General features: G+C 38.8%; 1 protein-coding gene across 1 annotated transcript in view; it reads right to left on the minus strand.

Annotated features, from left to right (window-relative positions):
- MRC1 (mannose receptor C-type 1) overlaps positions 1 to 24728 on the minus strand; it is a 104511-nt gene that overhangs the window by 44178 nt on the left and 35605 nt on the right. Inside the window, exons 6-12 of the mRNA XM_064368391.1 lie at positions 24113 to 24259; positions 19170 to 19355; positions 15461 to 15618; positions 12467 to 12577; positions 7379 to 7494; positions 4937 to 5085; positions 973 to 1172 (exon numbers count right to left, since the gene is read on the minus strand). Coding sequence (XP_064224461.1) covers positions 973 to 1172; positions 4937 to 5085; positions 7379 to 7494; positions 12467 to 12577; positions 15461 to 15618; positions 19170 to 19355; positions 24113 to 24259 — 1067 coding nt within the window. The remainder of the gene's footprint in view (positions 1 to 972; positions 1173 to 4936; positions 5086 to 7378; positions 7495 to 12466; positions 12578 to 15460; positions 15619 to 19169; positions 19356 to 24112; positions 24260 to 24728) is intronic.

Consider the following 24728-nt stretch of genomic DNA (forward strand, 5'->3'; position numbering starts at 1 on the left):
CAACCTATGAATGCGTTAAATAGTGGTAGAATATTGAATTGTCATTTAATGGGCACTGAAAAGCCATGTGCCCCAACCTATCATTTCCTTTCCTCAATCCATCATTAAAATCATCAGAGTTTAAATCAGAAAAAGGGAGTATTCTCTTTTGAATACCTATGTGGCATTATTGTAGATTACTTTATCAATTTTGTTAGCTAAAACTTGGGCTCTAAGAGCATGGCAAAAAAAAAAAAAAATGATTTGCAATAGAATAGCATGGCAGGAAACAGAAATTTCTATCAAGACAAAAAGAGGCTGGGTGCAGTGACTTATATCTATAATCCCAGAGCTTTGGGAGGTCTCTGTGGGAGTATCATTTGATGCCAGGAGCTTAAGACTAGCCTGGGAAACATAGTAAGACCCCATCTTTACGTAAAATAAGATTTTAAAAATTAGCTGGGCATGGTGGTGCATACTTGTAGCTACTTGGGAGGCTTAGGTGGGAGGATCACTTGAGCTCAGAACTTTGAGGCTGTAGTGAGCCATGACTGTGGCACTTTACCCAGCCTAGATGACAGAGTAAGACCCCATAGGAGAAAGAGAAGGTGAGAGAGATAGAGAGAGGTAGGGAGGGAGGGAAAGAAAAGAGGAAAGGAAAGGAGGAAGGGAGGGAGGGAGGAAGGGAGGTCTAGAAAGCCTGGGAGAAAGGAGGGAAGCAGAGAGGCAATAATGGCAGAGCGGTGAGAAAAAAAATCTTCTGTGAGTTGTTTGTGTTGCTGGTTGTGTTTGTGGGTCTAAATGCATCCACCCAAGAAAGTCTTCTAAAACAACTGATGCCCAGGTCAATCAAATCAGAATTTCTAAATGTCTACAGGTGGAGGCTAGGCAGAGTGTTTTGGTTTTTGTTTGTTTGTTTGTTTATGTCCTTAGGTGATTCTTTAGGTGAAGCATACTCCAAATTCTCTTATCAGCTTCATAATTGATACTCACCTTGAAACACAAGCTCGTCCTACTGCTGGTGCCCCAATCCTCCAGACATCTGGGTTCGGGAGTCGTTGTGGGCTCCGGTGGGCGGGTTACTCCTTCTGCCCAGTGCTTACACACAAATTTTGCCTTTTCATCACATTTCAAAACATCCCATAAGCCCCCTGTAATCCCGGTTCTCATGGCAACACACCCTGGCTTTCGCCCTGTAATAAATACATAAAGGAGAATACACTCAACAGGTACCTGCTGAAGGCCTGCTGTGCTCACAGAAGGCCCTCAGAACTGAGCATTACAGATGTGGTGAAGCCTGCAGGTGACCAGGAGATGCAGCTGGCCATGTCGGGCATTCAGCAACTGATCTGTGCTATTTTTCAATCAGTTTGATTTTTATTTGTGTGGTCTATAATTCCAACCCAATTATGATCTCAAATACAGGAGAGGTTGTAACATTCTATATTTCTAACATCTGGCAAAGTGCCCACCACACAGGCATTTAACGATAAGATATTTTTATATTATAAAATTCACCATAATGGCAAAAATAGTAATTTAATGTTTCTCTCTCTCCCTCCCTCCTTTCCTCCTTTTGTTCCTTCCTCCCTCCTTTTCTTCCTCCCCTCCTTCCTTCCCTCCTTCCTTCCTTCCTCCCTTCCTCCCCTTTCTGGTTTTCTCCCTTCTTTCTGTTTTAATTCTTTAAGATTCTTTTTCTTCCACTAAGGTCCACATAGGTTTTCCAGGACCAAAGTTTCTCACAGATTTCAAAATGAGACACGCCTCAACTAGAGATTTTAGGTAAGTTACTCAAACACTCTGAACTTGCTTTCTCCTCTTCAAATGCAAATACTAAGACCTGCCTCATAGAGTTATAAGGAATGCCAGCTTTAATGAGCAAAAAAGTACATAAAACAAAATGAAGATGCACTGAGCTTAAGAGCATATAATTGTGTCTTATAGTTAAGGTTATTTCCAAATAGCAATTAACTAAGAGCTTTGAAAGCATCAGGAGTCCTTGCTGCTATGATGAGGTCATTTTTTAAATATTAAACTTCTAAAGAACATGAAGTGCTTACAAATCATTCATGAAGGCCAGGCACGGTGGCTCACACCTATAATCCCAGTACTTTGGGAGGCTGAGGTGGGTGGATCACAAAGTCAGGAGTTCGAGACCAGCCTGATCAACAAGGGAAAACCCAGTCCCTACTAAAAATACAAAAAATATTAGCCAAGTGTGGTGGCGCGCACCGGTAATCCCAGCTACTCAGGAGGCTGAGGCAGGAAAATCACCTGAACCCGGGAGGCAGAGGTTGCGGTGAGCCAAGATCACACCACTGCACTTCAGCCTGCTGGACAGAATGAGATGAAATAAAGAAAAGAAAGAAAGAAAGAAAAAAGGAAAGAGAGAAAGAAAGAGAGAGAGAGAGAGAAAGAAACAGAGAGAGAGAAAGGGAGAGAGAGAGAAGGAAGGAAGAAAAGAAAGAAAAAGAAAGAAAAGAAAGAAAGAAAGAGAAAGAAAGGAAGGAAGGAAAGAAAGAGGGAAAGAAAGATAGTTAGTTCTGGGGAGGTACACATTTTTTAGAATATTTTCTCTGAAATCTCTGATTTTCTGACACCTTAAAGGTTTTCTCTGATTCCTGATTGTCTCCTTCTCTTTGCAGCATGGAGTTAAAACCTGGTAACTGGGGCAGATGACTAGAGACTGTGGCATCCCCTGAACCGTCAGAATCTGTTCAGTTGACCTGATGCTCAGACTCAGGATCCTTGCCCACTCTTTCTGAAGCTGTAAAAACTCAGCCAAAGAGTCCAGTCTTAATTTCTTTTTTTTTTTTTTGAGACAGAGTCTCGCTCTGTTGCCCAGGCTGAAGTGCAGTGGTGTGATCTTGGCTTGCTGCAACCTCCGCCCCCAGGATTCAGAAATACTCCTGCCTTGGCCTCCTGAGTAGCTGGGATTACAGGTGACTGCCACCATGCCTGGCTAACTTTTGTATTTTTATTAGAGATGGGGTTTCACCATCTTGGCCAGGCTGGTCTTGAACTCCTGACCTCATGATCCACCCGCTTTGGCGTCCCAAAGTGCTGGGATTACAGGCGTGAGCCACTGCACCCAGCCGAGGCCAGCTTTCCTTAAGAGGCACCACCATCCTTCCATCAAGGATATACCAACAATGGTTGCAACTGAGTTCTGTTCCAGTTCCTTCCATTGTTATTTCCTGAGGACATTCCACGGCTAACTCCTCAGAATACTGCTGCTGGATGACACCACAGGCAAAGTTAAGCAGTTTCACTTACAGAGTAAGACTTACCACTCCTGCCAAGATGTTTTCTCAAAGTATGTACTCAGTTGTTAATATACCGTCCGGTTATTTTTTCAATCAACTGAAATCTTACCATGTTTCAGAAAGTTCAACAATTCCACAAACAAGAATCACACTATTTAGGTTATTGATCTATTTTCCTTACTGAAAGCTGAGAATGCAAATTATAGAACACTGAAGATTAGGATGTATTAGGTCAGGTAGTCAATTGATATACTCGAGCTATTATTTCTTTTTTAGCTTTTCACCCAAGCACAATGAAATGTTTGCTATAAACGATGTTGAAATTCCTCTGTGTGTTGTCGTATTAAATAATGTTGTGTACTAGTGATATTCATGTATAAAAAGTCAAAGAATCTTTCAGAGATGATTTCAGAAATAACTTACAACATCTTATTAGGGAAGGTAAATCAAAATATAGAGAGAGGCAGGGTGGTGTGAGTCTAAGAAGCACAGATTTGAGGATGACACTGATTAGTCTAAATCCATGCCTGAAAGCTTTCTAGTCACATAAATTTCCTGAGTCTCAGTTTCTACTTCTTTTCTGCTCCTGTTGCTCAGGCTGGAGTGCGGTGGCACAATCTCAGCTCACTGCAACCTCCGCCTCCCAGGTTCAAGCGATTCTCCTGCCTCAGCCTCCCAAGTAGCTGGGATTACAGATGCACCACTGTGCTGAGCTAATTTTTGTATTTTTAGTAGAGATGGGGCTTCAACATGTTGGCCAGGCAGGTCTTGAACTCCTGACCTCAGGTGATCTGCCTGCCTCCTCCTCCCAAAGAGTTGGGATTATAGATGTGAGCCACCATGCCCAGCCTCCACTTCTTTTAAATGAAGATACGGAGGCTTACCTGGCAGGGTTTTTATGAGGACAAAATAAAAATCCAAGGCACATGAAAGCTGAAGCACAGTAGCACGTGGAAGATACTGACATAATGAGTTCTGCATGAACAATGTCCTTTGCTCCACCACCCAAGCACTCTAATATTTCAACTCCCAGTGGCACTGAAAAGTTTTATGTCCATTTAATATAGTTTTAGGTTTTCAGAAATAAGTCAACAAGGCCAGGTGCGGTGGCTCACGCATATACCCTCAGCATTTTGGAAGGCTGAGGCAGGCAGATTACTTGAGGCCAGGAGTTTGAGACAAGCCTGGCCAACATGGTGAAACCCCATCTCTACTAAAAATATAAAAATTAACCAGGTATGGTGGCACATGCCTGTGGTCCTAGCTAATCGGGAGGCTGAGGCATGAGAATTGCTTAAACCTGGGAGGCTGAGGTTGCAGTGAGCCAAGATGGCGCCACTGCACTCCAGCCTGGGTGACCAAGCGAGACTCTGTCTCAAAAGAAAAAGAAATAAGTCAACCATGTGAAACATTTGTGACCACTGAGAATTGCATGAATAGGTTTTAAGTAGACCAGTACCAGATAACCTAGCAAGATAACCTAGCAATTTTTTTCTTCCTTGTTCTTTAGAATACTGTAAACTTATTGGGAAATTAAAAAAAAAGAAAAGGAAGAAAGGGAAAAACAAAAAGACAATGAAATATAAACTGTTACTAAAAGCATGATTAATTTTCCCAGTCTATTTGGAGAGGTACCCAGAGGAATAACAGACTGAGTCCAGTGGATTCATAGGGTGCGGCACTGCCCATACCTGGCATATCTGAATTCCAGTGGGTGAACTGAACTTCCTCCTCAATGGTCCACTGAAAAGTCCCTTTGGTTTGTATATCTGAAAGTCCTGTCCAGAAATATTTTTCAGGCCTTAGTCCAATGAAACTCGTCAAGAACGCTTGTTCATATCTTTAAAAAAATGAATTAACATTCAATTAAGTTTTTGAAACATTTATGCCAATTTTCAAAATTAGCAACATGAAAAGTATTTCAGTTCTATGTCTGAGCTATAATTGAATTGGTAATTCAAATATATTTTGTTATATTTGTATGTTATCTAAATTATACACATTTTCACCAAGGAAACATGAGCTCATGATGGAAAAATACCATATAGCTGAGTGTACAAAATCATTTAGAGATATTCAAACCATCTCCCTCTAGCCCTCACCAGCAATGTCAGAGAATTTTGAGAATACAAAGAAGAAAACTACTCAATTTTAAAATACAATGTTTAAACAAAAAAATCAGTCCACTCTTCAAATAGTTCTACTCAATTCTTAATTAAGCAAGTTCAAGGTTAATAACATTATCAAGGATAATACTCATAGAATAATCTACATGGATTTCCCCCCTCGATTTTATTCTCTCATATTTTAGCTCTAAAATAAAAGAGAAAATTATCAAGAAATATAGAGAAGCAGAGACTCAATCTCCAGAATGAATGAGAAGCAGAATCATGAATTCCAACACTTTCTCTCCCTTTGGATTCTGGGTCTGTGTATTTGGCATTAATCTGGGAACAATAAAATACAATTGACAAGGCACCCAAAATGTGTCTAAAATGACATACATAAAACAACGTCAGTGACAAAATAGGCAAAAATCTCCTTTAAGAAAAAGAAAAATGGGTGTCTAAAGTTTCCAGAAACAGAGAGAGTAGTAGATGACTTCAGAGAGAGCAGGAAGAGAATAGAGAGAAACCTAACAGCAACAGAACATTTTATTTGGCCATAGTCTCAATAATTTCATACCCTAAACAAACAAACCAAAAAAATTCAAAGTTCCAAACTTGACTTAGTTTTCTTAAATGTCTTGAAACCATATTCAACAAGAGTTAATGAATTCCTGGGTATAAATATTACAGAAGATACATAAAGAAAAATAAATGTAAGGCCAGGCGCGGTGACTCAAGCCTGTAATCCCAGCACTTTGGGAGGCCGAGGCGGGTGGATCACGAGGTCAAGAGATCGAGACCATCCTGGTCAACATGGTGAAACCCCGTCTCTACTAATACAAAAAATTAGCTGGGCATGATGGCGCGAGCCTGTAATCCCAGCTACTCAGGAGGCTGAGGCGGGAGAATTGCCTGAACCCAGGAGGCGGAGGTTGCGGTGAGCCGAGATCGCGCCATTGCACTCCAGCCTGGGTAACGAGCGAAACTCCGTCTCAAAAAAAAAAAAAAAAGAAATGTAAAATATACTAAAATCATGTACATAATACTCCAATAAACCAAAAGATCAATTATAGTGCAGACCAGAATATGTTCTCACGGTACTTAAAGGTAAACAACTCACCTCCCTCACAAAGGATAAAAAGTACCTACATTCTGAGTTTCAGATGTTCGCATTATATCAGGGTGTTACTACCATATATTAGACATTTAATTATACATGTAAGTTGCATGTGGATAGAAATAAAGTTCTTTTATAAAGACTGTGAATTGTTATGACATCTCTCATTTTTATCCAAAGATTTTTTGATATCAATAGTATCCCCTACATTTTATTAGGTCTGCGTCAAAAGTCCAGTAAATGTAACTTATTGTACTAAAGTTCCATAATTTTTTTACTTCTTCACTGCAAGTGAAACAGATACTTTTCAGTTTTTGTAAACTTTCTTCTGTGACTAATCCAGGGCTTTGCATAGAATAAGTGAATAGCAAATAAATAAATCTTAAAAATAGATGGAACCCCAGAGATAAAAAAAATACATAAGCTCCTCTATGCCCATGTGATTTTCCTGATCTATGAGTCTGTTAACCTAACAAAGCACAGCAAAGAATGGAAGAATGGAATGAATGAATGATTTTGTAAACTTCTGCCTTCTTTTTTGGTGAAGAAAGTGGTAAAGATATAATGTGATTTTGAGCTGGCAACTTTTAGTTACTTTCCTGCTTTAAAAAATTCAGCATGTAATGGATCAGAAAAAAGTTAGCTCTATAAGCTACATTGACTAGATTATTATTTGTAAACTGTTCTGAACGTTGCTTTATATTACTAAATGTAGCAAAAACAGTTTCTAATGTTTGCAATAAAGAATCCAAATAAGAATATTATTTTTAATGCTTCTACCTTTACAAATCATACCTCGAGCATCACACATAATTTGCTCAGAAATGTAGAGCATGTTGATACGTGGGTTTTTCTGAAACTTTTTTCTATTTTACATATTTTTAAATGAAATTAAAATAGTTACATACCTGTCTTCAACAGTTGTTAAGTAAGCTTTCTCATTATTGCAAGTTTGATTTGCTTCTGCAAATGTTGAAAGTGTATGTCCAATCAAATAGCAGTAAAAGTGATGTCTTTTCCAGCCCTGTTAACATCATCAAGCAATGAAACAATGAGTGGAGTTCATGCATATATATTATAAATTATTGTTATTATCATAATTATTATTTGAGACAGAGTTTTGCTCTTGTCGCCCAGGCTAGAGTGCAATGGTGCAATCTTGGCTCACTGCAACCTCCACCTCCCAGTTTCAAGCAATTCTGTCTCAGCCTCCAGAGTAGCTGGGATTACAGGCACGTGCCACCACACCCAGCTAAATATTTTTGTCTTTTTAGTAGAGATGGCTTTTCACCATGTTGGCCAGGCAGGTCTCAAACTCCTAACCTCAAGTAATCTGCCTGCCTTGGCCTCCCAAAGTGCTGGGATTACAGGCATGAGGCACTGTGCTCAGCCTTAGAAAATATTATTTTAATACTTTTTCTATCATGAAACTATTAGATAAACAATAGGAATGTCTAAAGAACACAACTCTGAAGAATCTGAAATGCGATGAAAATTATATACATAAATGAGTAAAAGAAACAGTTGTACATCATTCGCCTTATGACAAATTATGCTACATAATTGGGGGCAGTCATTCTGTCCACTTGAATGTATCCTGCAACAAAAACTATTTGTGAGATGTTCACTGAGGAAACTGAACAGAATGGCTAAGATATCAGTTTTAGAGTAGGTAAGCACAGGGAAGAATTTGGGGAAGAGCAAGACTAGTTGCCTATGGAAGTCAATACTAGATGATGGGTCTAAAGCTACATCACTTGGTCATAGGAGAGCACTTTTCAAACTTCAGGCAGCATGATTCGGCATGGTTCCTCCTTCTCCCATACTCCAAATACACAAAAATGGCCAGGCACAGTGGCATGCCTATAGTCCCAGCACTTTGGGAGTCCAACATGGGAGGATGGCTTGAGGCCAGGAGTTCAAGACCAGCCTGGGCAACAGAGTGAGTCCCTGTCTTTACAGAAAATTTTATAAAATTAGCTAGGCATGATAGCATGTGCCTATAATCCCAGCTACTCAGAAGGCTGAGGCAGGAGGATTGATTGAGTCAAGGAGGTCGAGGCTACAGTGGGCCATGATCACACCACTGCACTCGAACCTGGGTGACAGAGTGAAAACCTCTCAGAAAAAAAAAAATACACAGAAAGGCTAAATAAAAACATAACAGCAAATGATAAGTCCATACTAGAGTTTGAGAGGAAGAAGGGGGAAATCTCCAGGTACCCAAATTTAGTAGAATACTAAAAGCTAAATGGAAAATACACAAACTAAATTTTTATTGCCCAAGGACATATCAGATCCTAGATTAAGGTCTTAGGGGCAGTGGTGTTAGTGTTCATACAGAATGATATTTTGCCTTTGTCCCACTTGAGGCAGGGTGTTGGAACTGAGGTCCTGATATAAAAATGATACCACTAATCCCTGTAAGCCCTTGGTTAAAGGAGAACTAGAACATTCTGCCCACAGAACCAAGAAATGACAGTGTCTTGTCATCTACCTGGGATTCTGAGTACCAGGAAAAATAATTCCTGAGTTTGAAAACAAATACCAAGTTTGTGCTGCAGATGAGTGACAGTTCCAAGTTTACCCTATCCACATTGGATGAGAATCCACAGCAAAAAAATTGGTCATACTTAATCTATAAAAGGGAAATCTCTAAAGCACTCCAAGAAGTAGAATGCAAAACCATGCATCAGATATATGCCGCCCACCAACCAGGTCAAGAGACACTGAAACATTTGGGGAGAAGGATGGGGATGGAGAGGTCACTAATTCACAATCAAAAACTATAAACCTGCCAGGCACAGTGGCTCACACCTGTAATCCCAGCACTTTGGAAGGCTGAGGTGGGTGGATCACTTGAGGTCAGGAGTTCGAGACCAGCCTGACCAACATGGTGAAATCCCATCTCTACTGAAAAATGCAAAAAGTAGCTGAGTGTGATGGTGCATGCCTGTAGTCCCAGCTACCTGGGAGGCTGAGAGGCAGGAGAATTCCCTGAATCCATGTGGTAGAAGTTGCAGTGAACTAAGATCATGCCGCAGCACTCCAGGCTGAGCAACAGAGCAAGGCTCCGTCTCAAAACAACAACAACAAACCATATAAGAAAATATCCCATTTTAAGGAAGAGTCAACAACTGAACATAATAAAACACTCTGAAAGCTCTCAAAAAAAAAAAAAAAAAAAAAAAAAACCAGCACGGTTGAGATGATTTCATAATGGAAGAATAAATCCAGTAACAAAAGATCTAAAATGTATGCACAAAAAACAGGAGGATGTGAACTAAAGGATGGAATGTCTATTAAAAAAAACATAGCAATGAAGTTAAAAACTCAATGATCAGATTAAATATAGTAACCAGGGTTTCATAGAAAATTAGTAAATTGGATGAAAAGATAAAAAGATAGCAGATAGAAAAGATAGTATAGAGAGAGATGAAAATATGGAAAGAGGTTAAAAAACATGTTAATGGAAAGCATAGACAATAGAATGAGATGGTTGAATAACCACCTATGATAAGTTTCAGAGTTTCAGAAGCAGTGAGTAAAACTAACGATGGGTCAGTTTCAAGAACTGAAAGATGGCTGTGAAACCTCACAGAATCACAGTGGGCCCAGCAAGATGGCTCACACCTACATCCCAGCACTTTGTGAGGCCGAGGTGGGTGGATCATGAGGTCAGGAGTTCACGACCAGCATGGCCAATATGGTGAATACCCATCTCTACCAAAAATATAAACATTAGCCGGGCGTGACGGCATACGCCTACAGTTTCAGCTACTCAGGAGGCTGAGGCAGAAGAATCACTTGAACCCTGGAGGCAGAGGTTGCGGTGAGCCGAGGTCTCACCACCGCACTGCAGCCTGGGCAAAAGAGGGAGACTCCATCTCTAAAAAAAACGAAAAAGAATCACTCTGAGCAGCAAAGGCAGCAAATAAAATAATTCCAAATCTAGACACATGTAGTAGACCTGCAGAATACCAAAGACAAGGAGAAGATATTAAAATCAATCAGAGAGAATCGTCAGTAGGTATAAAACCTTCTGTTTTATATCTACTTCAAAACAGAAGAAGAATGGGTATGATAGCAGGAATTCCAGTAGCAAAACTAAGAGCCAGAGAACGTATAATAAAATAATACGTAAATCGCTGTCAGAAAACAACTGTCAATCTAGAATTCTAAACTGACTTAGTTAAACTATTATTCAGGGTGAGGATAAATTTAAGACATTCTCAGACAATTTGGTGGCTGATCAAAGATTTCATTTCTATCTTTTTCTGTAAACATTTTAAAACACATTTATTTTAATGTCCTATTTATAAATTTTCCCCATACAAAGATCCTGGTGGTATGTCTTCTAATTTGGGGTTTCAAATTCACCTGTGGGGTTCCCACAGCTTGAATGATGAAACTTCTTTATGATGAGGATTTACATTTACATATGTCAGGCATCCTGGAATATCAGCAACTCATGACCACGTTAGGTTGATTTCATGGTTTAGGGTTTCCCACACTGATAGCATTGAATTGAAAATTAAATCCCAGGTCTGTGCGACAGCAACAAGCCTGTGATTCTGAATTCTTAGAAAGATCCCTTGCACCACCACATGCCCAGGCCCAGATAAAAAGTGTGGCTTATTATTTTCCTTTGTTTATGAGTGGATTTTTTTCTTCCCTAGTCTTCCCAGCTCGGTTAGGAAGCCACTGCCCTGAGCAGGTGTTTTTAAAGTGGTCAAATTTCTTAAACTCTTTGTGTTTCAGTTTCCTCTTCATTTTAATTAGGACTGTAATATTCACCCTGTAAATCTATTAGAATGTAATAATTGCACTTGATAAAGGACTGTTATTGTTTTATTTTTATTATCATCCTAGTGATCAAACAGGATTATGGTCAAGACTGTAGATGCGTAGAAAATAGAAAAAAATAAAACAGATGGATTAAAAGTAATAAAAATTTAAGGTTCGTTACTTTAGAAAATTACAGTAATATGCAATCTCTTGTATAAGCATATGACCAGGCAAAGAATATGTTCATATGCTGGAAATGAAACAAAGGATAGTGGTCCAGGGACAGGAGACCTGGGTTCTAGCCCTGCCTCTGCTGACTATCAGAAAGCTACATAGCTTCTCTGAGCTGAAGTTTCCAGAATGCAAAACTTAGAAGAGGAACTGTGAAATCACCAAGATGCTCTGCGTCTGTTCCATGCTATGATTTTCTGTTAACTGCTTTATTTTTTATGGCTTACTTGTGTGGTACCAAATTATCAGCTTTCTGGTATGTGTTGTAAGATTATGTGACCACAAAATAATACTCTTGAAAGAAAATTAGTTTCTACTTCATTTTTATTCAAAGAAAATGAGAAAGGACAAAAGAAGAAGTCACAAGCAAACAGGAAAACGATAACCATAAACCCTGCGTTTTCATAGCTTCTGTGTGCTTTAAAAAGCTATTTCACAGGGACCACTAAGTTGCTGTGGGTACCAGTTGGAGGCTGGCTTTCCTACCTCCCGACTGCAGTGACCTACTGAGAAGAATCCTCTCCAGGAGACACCTCATCAGAAATATTATAAATGGGAAAAAACGACTAAGGATCATTTGCTATCAGCAACTTGGGGATATCTGCTAGAAATGTTCTTAGCAACCCATAGCATGACAGACTAGACTATGGATGACACCTTCTCCCAGGGCCTGCCTTCAGCTTAGCCAGGCTCCCTCTGATGGGCCATTTTTAGTTCCGGTTCTCTCTCTTCCACGTCCCTTGACATTCTGAAAGGAGCCACTGGCCATGTGTACCTCCGTATTAACTGTAGAGAATCCCCAAAGAAAACTTCAAGGAGAACAGTGAGATCAAACACTAACAATAAACCATTGAAGATTGAGACAGTGGAAGCAGTTGGCTACAGCAATAACAAGGCACTTTCATGCGTAAAAATAAAGCCAAGGGTGTCAATTCATCTGTGCCAAGCTTGAGTCACTGTGGACATGCTGTACTCACTTTCTTGCAGCCTGTTTCTACTTCCACTACGTCTGGACCTTGGCTTCGTGATTTCATCTTGCAGATGTAGCCAAGAGGCCACTCGCAGGCCCGATCTGCCCAGTACCCATCCTGCAGCGAGCAAAGATAAAAAAAAAATAAAGGATTATCAGTTTGGGGACTTTTTTTTTTTTTGAGATGGAGTCTAACTCTGTCGCCCAGGCTGGAGTGCAGTGGCGCCATCTCGGTTCATGGCAACCTCCGCCTCCCGAGTTCAAGCGATTCTCCTGCCTCAGCCTCCCAAGTAGCTGGGATTGCACGTGCCTGCCACCATGCTGGCTAATTTTTTGTATTTTTAGTAGAGATGGGGTTTCACCATGTTGGCCAGGCTGGTCTGGAACTCCTGACCTCAGGTGATCCGCCCACCTGGGCCTCCCAAAGTGCTGGGATTACAGGCGCGGGCCACTGTGCCCAGCCAATTTTGGACTTTGATGTTATTTTCTTGTAACTGTGCCTCAGAAAAAGAAAACTGAGATTCAAGGTTATCAAGAGAAAATGTCATCTACCAAAAGGAAAGGTAAATTGAGATGTTCACATGTAAACAGTAATTTTGACTCTGGCTACAAACACGTAAGAAGAGACTGGCGCCCCAATATGACTTTATATCTGAGATGTCCAAGCCACTGTTTAGAGGAATCCAGGGAGAAATTTAAAATGTCTGTAAGTCCTTAGATGATGGTGTTCACAAGAGGTTTGCATGTAGCCTTTCATCAATCTCTGCAGTCAGCTCTGTCTTCAAATTAATCAAGTTCCTATAAACTCCAGAAAAATCTCCTGCACTCAACACACCAAACTTGAAAACAAACATGAAACCACAGTCATCTTTCCTCCCTTCTTCCTGTTTCTACTGAGGAGTGTTTTCCTGGATCTGAGGCTCAGCCTTCCGCTGTGTTTCAGATTCTATCCCCTCCCGTTTCCTTTGAGATTTTACCTTAACAGGACTTCTCTTCTTCCCTTTGCTGCTAACCACCTGTCTTTGACTTCTCGACTCTTACTTGGTCTCAGCCCACTGCAATCTACTTAAGCTTCCAGTCAGAGTAATATTTATAAATTGCCACTTTGGTCTTGCCCCTCTGAGACAATTCATGCTTCTTGAACCTCAGTTTCTGGGCATTCTTCCGCCTCTAACTTTGTCAGCCGCTTGACCTTTCACCTCTTCTAAATATTCTGCTTTCTGGTTTCTTCTGTCTATTCTTTGAATAGTTAACACCTAATATGTTCTCAAACTCCATCACAATAAAAACAACCACAATGACAAAAATAATAGCCACAGTGACAAAAATAAACAACCATAATGACAAAAATTATAGAACAATAAATATGAGCTGGGGAACTGTGTACCATATATGCATTATTTAATACTCATATCCTGGGCCTGGCACAGTGGCTCACGCCTGTAATCTCAACACTTTGGGAGGCTGAGGCAGATGAATCTCTTGAGCTTAAGAGTTCAAGACTAGCCTGGGCAACATGGCAAAACCCCATCTCTAGCAAAAACACAAAAAATTAGACAGGTGTGGTGGCGCACACCTATAGTCATAGCTACTTGGGAGGCCTGAACCCAGGAGGTCAAGACTTCAATGAGCTGAGATCATGCCACTGCATTCCAGCCTGCGTGACAGAGCAAGACTCTGTCTTAAAAAACAAAGAAACAACAACAAAAAACATCTCATAAACACAGGTGAGCTGAGTACAGCTCTTATTCCCATTTTGCAAATAAAGGAGTCAGTCACACGGCAAAACCCAGCCTCTTAATCACTGGGTTTGTCATCTATTAATAAAGGATAAACCTGAAGACATTTTTCAATTACTAAGGTCATATTTAAATCATAGAAGCAATCATTTCATATGACATTTCTATGTAAACTGAAAAAAAGGAATGTAGCTCCCCAAGTACGGGTTTCAGGCCTAAGCCAGAGTAGTTCTAAGTAGGTCTGCAGCTATTTAAAGCAACCAGTTGAAGGCAGAACTGAAGTTCTCATTTGACCAATCAAGACACATATATATGTATGTGTGTGTATATCTATATCTATCTATCTATCTATCTATCTATCTATCTATCTAGATATGGCACATATATATGGGGCTACAATCTCTTTTTAAATATACATACATATGTATATATCTCTTTTTACATATATGTAATCATATATATGGCTTATAATCACTTTTGACATATATACATAATCATATATATATGGCTTGATTGATCAAATAAGAGCTTGGGGGTGTGTGTGTGTGTGTGTGTGTATATATGGAACATTATATATATATATATATATAGTGCCATAGGAACAATATATATGTGCCATATGTTCGGGTGGATTGAGACCTATACTCGTAAGTTGTGATTATACCAATGAACACAACTTATATATATGGCACATATATATGGAACATTATATGGCACTATATATTGTTCCTATGGCACTATATATATATATAGAGAGAGAGAGAGAGAAAGAGAGAACATTTTATATATATATATGAAACATTTTATATATATATATATATATATAAATACAGCACTCTAGTTCTATAGCATCCTAACTAACATGTTTTCTGCTAAATCATTTGCAAGCTTTACTGGCTATTATCAGTGCCATGATAAATTTAAGTAACATTTTATATACATATATATATATATAATACATATGTGTGTGTGTATATATATATACATATATAGTGCCATAGGAACAATATGAATATTATTAGCCAATTTCACCCTTGAACCAAAAGTTTCTGTCCAGTGCTTCAGTGATCCTCTTGAAAATTTGAATTTACCAGACAATTGAGAGAGATTTAAGAAATCAAATCTGAATTTTGGTTCACCTTTGATCCATGCCAATTCATGTAGAACAAAAACAATCTAAACAAACATATGTAAGTTAGTAGGACAGAAGGAAAATCCCCCGTGACTTGCATTATAAATACCAGGAATTCAAGTGCCTTTACCTTGCCTTTCATCACCACACAATCCTCCTGTCTGTTGTTTTCATGGCTTGGTTCTCCACGAAGCCATTTGGTAAATGTTACAGGGGTCCCATCACTCCACTCAAAGTACATTTGAATCTTAATGTCATTTAAGCCAATCCACAATTCATCATTTGGCTCTAAACAGGAAGAAACACACGGTAGTGTATACAAGGGTTGCTTTCCAAAGGTCAGGCGGGTATCAGGAACGGAAGGCACTCTGCTTTATCAACAGGGCTCTACTTCCCTTGACATGATCACCATCATGAAAGATAGTCCTTGTGAGTGTTCATCTGACCTGCGTGCTGTACACTTAGATGCCAACTACATATTACCTTGTTAGTTTTCAGCTGTGTAGTCTACTCTTTACATTGTGAATATGACTGCATTCTTTTGTGGAAATATTACAAATTTTATCTCCTGGGAGTTACAAAAACAAAATTGGGATAGGTCTATTACTATGCTCTCTCTTACAAAGCTGCCTTTACTGTTACAAATAATTTACCATGCCGCCTGCATCATATTATTGGAAATATGGTAGCCTATTTATATACATCTGACAGTGATTAAATTGAATATTTTTAAATGACAAAAATTTTAAACTGCTTCTATTTTACTGCTGTCATCAAGAACATTCTAGGTGCTTCCATTAAAGATCAGTCACTGTACTGGGAGTGAAAATGATCTATATAGTTAAAGAATTATAAATTATAACCAAGAGGTTAGACTTGCTCCTGACATTTGGTACCTGTGTATAATCATTTTCACCATGAAATGTCATGAAATTCCAGCAAAACTTCAATAATAAATGAGGTTAAAACCAAAACAATCAATATAGATTTGAAATGTGATTATTCTGTTCTGAAATTATATGGAGAGCATCATTGATTTTATAAGTATTTGTCATGCTGAAAATCCTAAATCCAAACATCACAACAGAAATGGGACAAAGTTAAAGTCATTGAAGGTTTAAGATGTCATGGCTGAAAAATAAACTTGTCTTAATAAAAAAAAGAGTTAAAGAATACAGATCAATATCTGTCTAATTCACATGACTGGGAGTTCCATCACGAATGCTTGACGTATGATCATTTAGGGGTAAAATAAAATTAGTTGCCAAAAGTTTGTAAAGATGATGTTGTGGTAGAAAATGAGGGAAATGTCACAACATGTGAGAATGTCCCTAAGCGGTTTAGTCTCTTCCTCCTGAAAGTTGTCATCCAATTTTGCTTTTGGAGAAGTCTCTGGCTGGCCTGATGCCAGCCCCAGCAGATGTTTCCAGTGCCGTGGAGAATGAATGACATTGCCAAGATGATCCTCTTCTCCTTTCACTTGATTTGCAGATCGTGATCTTTTGACCAACAAACACAGGCTTCAAAGTGACCTCGTGTACCCCTCAAAGACTTCAGTTGAAGAGCAAAGAAAAACTAACCTAAGTCTCACAATTATAAGATAGTGTTAAGAGTTTTCCGTATACATGTTTCTCACTGAACTGTTCTCCCTACAGCTTCTTCAATTCCTAAGCACAATCTTGATCATAGAAAAATATAGAAGATGTGAGTGTAAAGTTGTTATGCTGATTTTTATCAATCAGTTGGGGAAGTTGTGTTCATTGGTATAATCATAACTTACGAGTATAGGTCTCAATGGATCCACCTGAAATATAATTCCATGATTAATATAAAAGATATCATCTCAACACAATAGTTAGATATTTGAGATGATATCTAAATAACTAAATGTCTAAAATGATTTTTTTAGGCTTTTGTTTAGCAGCAATAATTTTAACTTTACAGCTTTACTTTTATTAATATTATTTTGTTGTTTAAAATAAATCCTTGTCAATAATTTTTAATAGAACGTTTTCTAATTTATTTATTAATTCTCAAGCTGAATTTCAAAGCAACTTTGGCCATCCAATTTCCCAAAATAATCATAGCAATTAAAATATCAGTTTTTTTCTATTACTATATTATGTTATAGGAAGTAGAGTTAAATGTCATCAGCACTCTAGTTCTATAACATCCTAACTAACCTGTTTTCTGCTAAATCATTTGCAAGCTTTACTGGCTATTATCAGTGCCATGATAAATTTAAGTAACCGTTAGTCAGACATATCAGTTCTGATTCCATTATCTTCTAGAGTGAATTTTCCAGGATAGGTAGACACAGAATAACCGAGAAATTGTTTACAGGCTGCAGCTGAGTTAACCTCATGACCTAAGACACTCAATGGGGTCAACACAGGAGGATGGATACTATTTGGCAGGTGCCAGGAGTAGGAGTGGTTCGGGGTCTTTTAAGTCTCTCTCTGCTACTGCTCTATTTTTTTCTCATCTATTTGTTAGTTGCTTTTCCTCCCCTCCCCTGGCTCCCATGAGTTTCCAGGCACTGTGTGTCAGGAAGCTGTCTCCACCATCTCCACCATCCATTTCCTCTTGTTTTGCTGGGGGAAATGAAAAGCAGCTGTAGCTATTCAGCAGCCTCATCAGTGGAAGATGAAAATGATCATCATTTAATCAACAAGCACTGCTGAGTGCCCATTATCAGTATGCTGTTTCTCAAGCCGCTCATCTTCGGGACAAGCATTCCCGACTCATTTTTTTCCATCTTTTTTTTTCTGGTTAGTACATTTTCTATGTATTTTTAAATCATGCATCTAAAATTGAGATATATATTTCTTTAAAAAATTTTTTTTAGTAGAGACGAGGTCTTGCTATAGTCCCTGGGCTGGCCTCAAACTCCTGGGCTCAACCTATCCACCCACCTTGGCATATCAAAGTGCTGGGATTACAGGTGTGAGCCACCGTAACTTGTCCAAGACATGTATTTCTTTAAAAGGTTTAGGCTGACATCTAACCACTTCAAAAAAAGAAAAAAATCCTGCTGGGCATGTTGGCTCACGTGTATAATCCCAGCACTTTGGGAGGCCGAGGTAGATGGATCACCTGAAGTCAGGAGTTTGAGACCCGCCTGGCCAACGTAACCCCATCTCTACTAAAACTTAAAATAATGCTGGACATGGTGGCGGGCCTATAATCCCAAATACTTGGAAGGCTGAGGCACGAGAATCTCTTGAACACAAGAGGCAGAGGTTGCAGTGAGCCAAGATTGTGCCACTGCACCAGCCTGGGTGACAGAATGAGAATCTGTCTCATAAAAAAAAAAAAAAAATCCTACATTTTTCACTGTTCAGCACCCTCACAGCATCAGCTAAATTCACAGAGAAAAAAGAAATCCAAAGTGCGAGATGGTTCATTTAGAGATCTTTCTTAGGAGATAAAATATGGACCTAAAAAAAGAAAATGCACACACACACACACAAACACACACACACACACACACACAAATAATTCCAAAGAATTAAACACTGTTGACAAGTTTAAGGTAGACTGCTCTGAATCCAGATAACATATGGAAAAATAATGTTTTAAAACTATTCATAAATGGATTGCACATTAAAAGAAAAAGAAATCGGATTATCTTTCAGTGACAAGAATTCTTTCAATTATTTTACAATTTTCACATTATGGGCATTTTTAGCATTTGTTATTAAACTCATCCATTGTTCACTGAATTGTTAATTTACATTTCTTAAATCGGATGTTTATAATAAAATTTTCCAGAGTTCAGTAGAGAGGAGGATTCCCAGGATTAAAGCCAAGCATATGATCACTGTAAGGTTTCTCACCATATCCTAGCTGGGAGATAATAAAGTCAAATTCCTCGATGGTGTGAATGCTTGCTAGGTCACCGCCCTCCTTCCGGCACGCGGTCAGAGCGTCTCTCTGGATTTTCTTCTCCTCTCTGTGAATCTTGTAACAGTGACCTGCATATGGCCACCACTGACTAGGGCAGTTAGTAGGCACATCACTTTCTAGAAATAAAAAAGGGGAGTAGAAAAAATTTTTTAAAGACTTGATTACAACTAACAATATTTTAATCATTTTACATAATACAAGGAACAGTTTGTAGTTATTAGGTAAATCAAGATAATATTTACTTTTTATTTTTGTGGCATATATATTCACAAAAGATAGACTAGCCATATTCTATTGTGTTGATTTTTAGACAAAAATAAAAATAAAAAAGGAACCTACCTTTTGGTCAAACGGGAAATCACTTTATCAATTTTCTATTCTTTTTTTAAGAGACAGGGTCTCACTCTGTACCCCAGGCTGGAGTGCAATGGTGTGATCATGGCTCACTGCAGCCTCAACCTCCTGGGCTCAAGCAGTCCTCCCGCCTCAGCCTCCTGAGTAGCTAGGACTACAGGGCACAAGCCACTATACTAGGCTAAGAGAAATCTCTTTTTAGAAAGTTGTCCCAGCAGGTGCAGTGGCTCCCGCCTGTAATCTCAGCACTTTGGGAGGCTGAGGAGGGCGGATCATAAGGTCAAAAGATCAAGACCATCCTTGCCAACATGGTGAAACCCCACCTCTACTGAAAATACAAAAAAATTAGCCGGGCATGGTGGCACGCACCTGTAGTCCCAGCTACTCAGGAGGCTGAGGCAGGAAAATTGCTTGAACCAGGGAGGCAGAGGTTGCAGTGAGCCGAGATCACGCCACTGCACTCCAACCTGGGTGACAGAGCCAGACTCCATCTCAAAAAAAAAAAACCAAAAACCAAAAACCAAAAAACAAAAAACAACAACAAAAAATAAAAAACAGTTGTACCTACAACAAAACTATACCAATATACAATAGATTATCTAAATCTTGTCAGCAAACCTGAACTAAGCATCTGTTATGCACTGTTTAAATGCTGGAGGCCTGAAAGCTTTGGCATATAACACATCCCCTAAAAGACCTGCATTTACTTTATTCTATGGATAGAGAGCCAACCACTCTTAAGAGGCAGATTAGTATTGAAGTAGAGAGTTGGAATGGCTGGGGGTCAGTCCCGAAGGAGCCTCGGCCACCATAGCCACATGAGCCAGCCACTGTTGCCTCAGAACGGACCCACTACCATTTACTTGCTCCCCAAAACTGACATGTGTTCTTGTGACTCGGAGAGGAATTTTGAGTCAGAACTCATAAAACCTGAATTTGCCGTAAGAGGTGTGATCGTAGGCAAGTCAGATCACATGAACAGAAGTATCCATATATGTGAAAATTTAAAAATAAGATTAGTACTAACACTAAAATCAAACCACCCTGTGTTCTTCTAACTAGAAAAGAATAGAGATAGTGTGCTTGTAAATTACAAACACCACACAATCATTATTTAATTAAACCAGTTGTCAATATCTTCATTATTGCTACTAATAGGATCAAGTTGTATAATCTTGATTATACACTGCAAACATCTAATAGTAACGAGCTAGGGGAAAGTGAAGATAAAGCGGTTTGAAGGAAGAAACTCACTTTATTCATCCCTATTGCCTTGAGCCTGGCACAGCGCCTGGCACACATAGGTGTATTGAGTATTGGTAGAGAAAAAGAATTGAAGTGACAGCTGATATACGACTACTTGTTATTACTATTCTAGAGATACTGTTTCGAACAGCAACTTGGCAGCATATTGCTTAGAGGGTAACTATATTACCAAATGAAAGTGAACTTATATATTATTTAAGCTCATATTAAATGTTTTCAAATGGCTGCCTTAGTATATGTTCATTATAGGGTACCTTTCTTTACTATTCCTTCAATGAATCGGTCCTATTTTCTCTTAAAGGTAGAGAGTATCTGAAACAACATTGTTTAAGCCCAGATTCTGTGCCTGTAGTCACACAAGTAACTAGTCAGTCATGATGCTGAAAGGCTGTAAAATTGTAATAGAAAAACGCATGTTTTTAAAAGTCTATTCCCTCAATACAATTGAGATTCCGTGCACTTCCAGTGGTTACAAAAAAAAAGAAAAAGAAAGATAAAGAAAGAAAGGTTACTATACTAACCAGGCTTTGGAGCCCTCTGGTGGGTTATTTTAATTTTACTATCTAGGAAATTGAAAATAGTATCAACCAAGGCTGAGTGCTTCAAAAACTGAATTGATGAACTTTAAAAATATTTGAAAACATGAAAACAACCAACTCAAGTGAACTGAAGGGGAGTTCCCTGGGGCAGCCACAGAAGAGGATTTGTTACTCTAGACACAGCTCATGAGTTCAGTGGCCATATGTGGTTAGTGGCTGCTAAGTCAGACAGTACAGCTCTAGAGACCTGAGGATTGTGGATGAACAGATTAATGCTGCAAGGATTCACAGCTTGAGGCTGAATTCCTGCCTGAGGATGTTGCCAATCCTGTACGCTGCATAATTTGATCTCAGATATAATTTTCCAAGCTCTGCTTTATTTGCGTTTACAGATAAAACAGATTAATCCAGGAAGTACAGAGATGTTCAGAAACTGATGTCAAGGGCTTAGCAAGTGAAGGAGGCATCATAGAGAAATAAGAATGTACTGAGTGCTTGACGAGATGAACAAAATTTCATCTCAGGAAGAAAGATCGTGAACATTTCCATTTTACAGGTGAGGGTTCCAACAGCAGCAGGTTAAGCAGTAAGGCCATGTTACAGAATTCTGAATGCTGTGCCAGAGAAACGAGAAAATAGCTATTCTCCTCTGTCACACATGGCAATTCCACTTAAGAGAATTATATGAATGCTTTTTAAAAGGAAAAAAAAATACACTATTTCTCCTAGAGGAGGAATAGAGGAGGTAAAATGCAAAAAATGATTGGCTTTTCCTGAAGATACCCACAGTCATCATGGAGAGCCTGTAAAGTATAATGAAACCCAATATCCATGACCCTCATCTATTTCTAGTTAAGATCTTGGCCAAATCTATATCAATTGAAATTGCAGGCTGGGTATGGTGGCTCACACCTGTAATCCCAGCACTCTGGGAGGCTGAGGCGGGCAGATCATGAGGTCAACAGATTGAGACCAGCCTGGCCAACATGGTGAAACTCCATCTCTACTATAGATACAAAAATTAGCTGGTCATGGTAGCAGGTGCCTGTAGTCTCAGCTACTCAGGAGGCTGAGGCAGGAGAATCGCTTGAACCTGGGAGGTAGAAGTTGCAGCAAGCTGAGATCACGCCACTGCAATCCAGCCTGGGCTACAGAGCAAAACTCTGTCTCAAAAAGGAAAATGCAAACACATCTACTCCCTAATCCAACAAGTTCACTTCCAGGAATTATCGCATGCATGAGAAGATGTGCATATAATGTATATGTTATTTACTTCGGACTGTTTGTACTAATAAAAGACTGAAAGTAAATTAAATTAAAAATCCATTAACAGGAGACAGGTCAAAAAAATATATGTGCTGTCTCTGCAATAGCCTTTGGACATCCATAAAAATAAACATAGAAGTTATTTATATTCTATATGGAATGATGTCCAAAATTGCTATTAAGTGGAAAACTTAGGGTAAAAACATATTATAGTATACTGTCATTTGGATGAAATAATAATTATAAACATATTTGTTTATATATTCACAGAATAACTAAGGATACACACCCAGAAACAATTATTCTTCAGCAAGGCAAACCAGGTGTTACCGGTAAGAGGTAGGGAAAACTTTTATTATTTATCATGTTGTACCTTTTGAATCTGTAGCCATGTCAAGCATATTTTAAAATAAATGAAATTGCTTTCAAAACCAATGAGACAAAAAAAATCAAGAATGTCACATTGTCAATTTCCTCCAGCAGAAAAACATAAATAAATTAAACCATTTAAAGCATTAGTTGTCCCTCCAAAAACAGGTAATAATAAAAATATACAGTTTGTCTTTCATCAATTTGAAGAAAGAACTAATTCTTTCCTTAATAGTTTAATTCTCCTATAAAATTGTAAAAGACAGTAAAATTGCTTTTTTTTTTTTCCTTGAAGTCTAGCTGATACTTAAAATTCAGTTACAGGCCAGGCACAATGGCTCATGCCTGTAATCCCAGCACTTTGGGAGGCTGAGGTGGGTAGATCACCCAAGGTCAGGAGTTCAAGACCAGCCTGGCCAACATGTGAAAAAACGTCTCTGCTAAAAATACAAAAATTAGCCGGGTGTGGTGGCACATATCTGTAATCCCAGCTACTCAGGAGGCTGAGGCAGGAGAACCTCAAAGGTTGCAGTGAGCTGAGATTGTGCCTTTGTACTCCAGCCTGGGTGACAGAGTGAGGCTCTGTCTCAAATAAACAAATGAAATTCAGTTACAGCTTTCTAGATATTTTATTCTATTCTGTGAAAACTTCAGTGTAAGATGCTACACTGAATAACATGGAAGCCCAGATACAGTCGTGAGGACCTAATATAAACATCCCTTCCAAATATTTACTTTCTAGCTTGGATTGTGGTTTTGCCATGTGTGCGGGGTTTCTGTATCCTCTGAATATCGTTTTCCTCATTTATAGCATGTGAATAATGACACCGACCTCAGAGGACTGCTTGTGAAGATAAATTTTTTGTTTAGGTCACAGCATCTGCACAATGCCCAGACACCGCAGCACACTCAGGAAATGTTAGCAACCAGCACAAAGAAATATTGCAGTCATATCATTAAGCGTACCCTATAAACTATCAGTAAAACCTCTGGAGGCATTCCAACAGTTACAAAGTTGTAACGTTACTTATCTTTCAATTCTAACAGTTTAGGCCCTTCAGATCCAATAGATCACTTACCTGAGGGAATAACAAAAGAATTCAAAGTAGTGTTGCCCTTTTTGCAAATATAGCCCAGTTTCTGAACACATTCCAGATTTTCCCACTTAGCATTTTTTCCAGGATTTAGTGACACACAGCTTTTTCCAGGTTCAGCTGATGGACTTCCTTTGAGGAAAAGGAAAAGTTAAAGTAGGATGATTACAGCTATTCCCAGCAGATAGCATCCCTCTCACATATTCTCGTGTCTTCATCCTTGGGATTCAATGGACCTCCATTCTGTCTTTTGCTACACATTCAGAAAAAAAAATTTACTGACTGCAGAGCAAAAGACATGATGGGTGTCTATTGTTTTCTTATTGTTGGATCATTCCAATACCTAGAATGTTGATAAAGCAAATATACTTCTTTGAGATAACATTTTTCCCCATTATCAACTAATAAAGCTACACCTTAAAATCTAAACTGTTGTCACACTGGATTTCATTCAGTATCAAAGAGAGGTATCTAATGAAAAGAATACATGATTATGTGGCCCTAAAAAAACCCCGAAATCATTACATCCTTTGCAACAACATGAATGCAACTGGAGGCCATTATCCTAAGTGAATTAACACAGAACAGAAATCCAAAGAGC

This window comes from Aotus nancymaae, unplaced genomic scaffold (genome assembly GCF_030222135.1).
Source record: "Aotus nancymaae isolate 86718 unplaced genomic scaffold, 86718_ANA_hifiasm-v0.15.2.pri h1tg000077l, whole genome shotgun sequence".
In the NCBI taxonomy this organism is placed as follows: Eukaryota; Metazoa; Chordata; class Mammalia; order Primates; family Aotidae; genus Aotus; species Aotus nancymaae.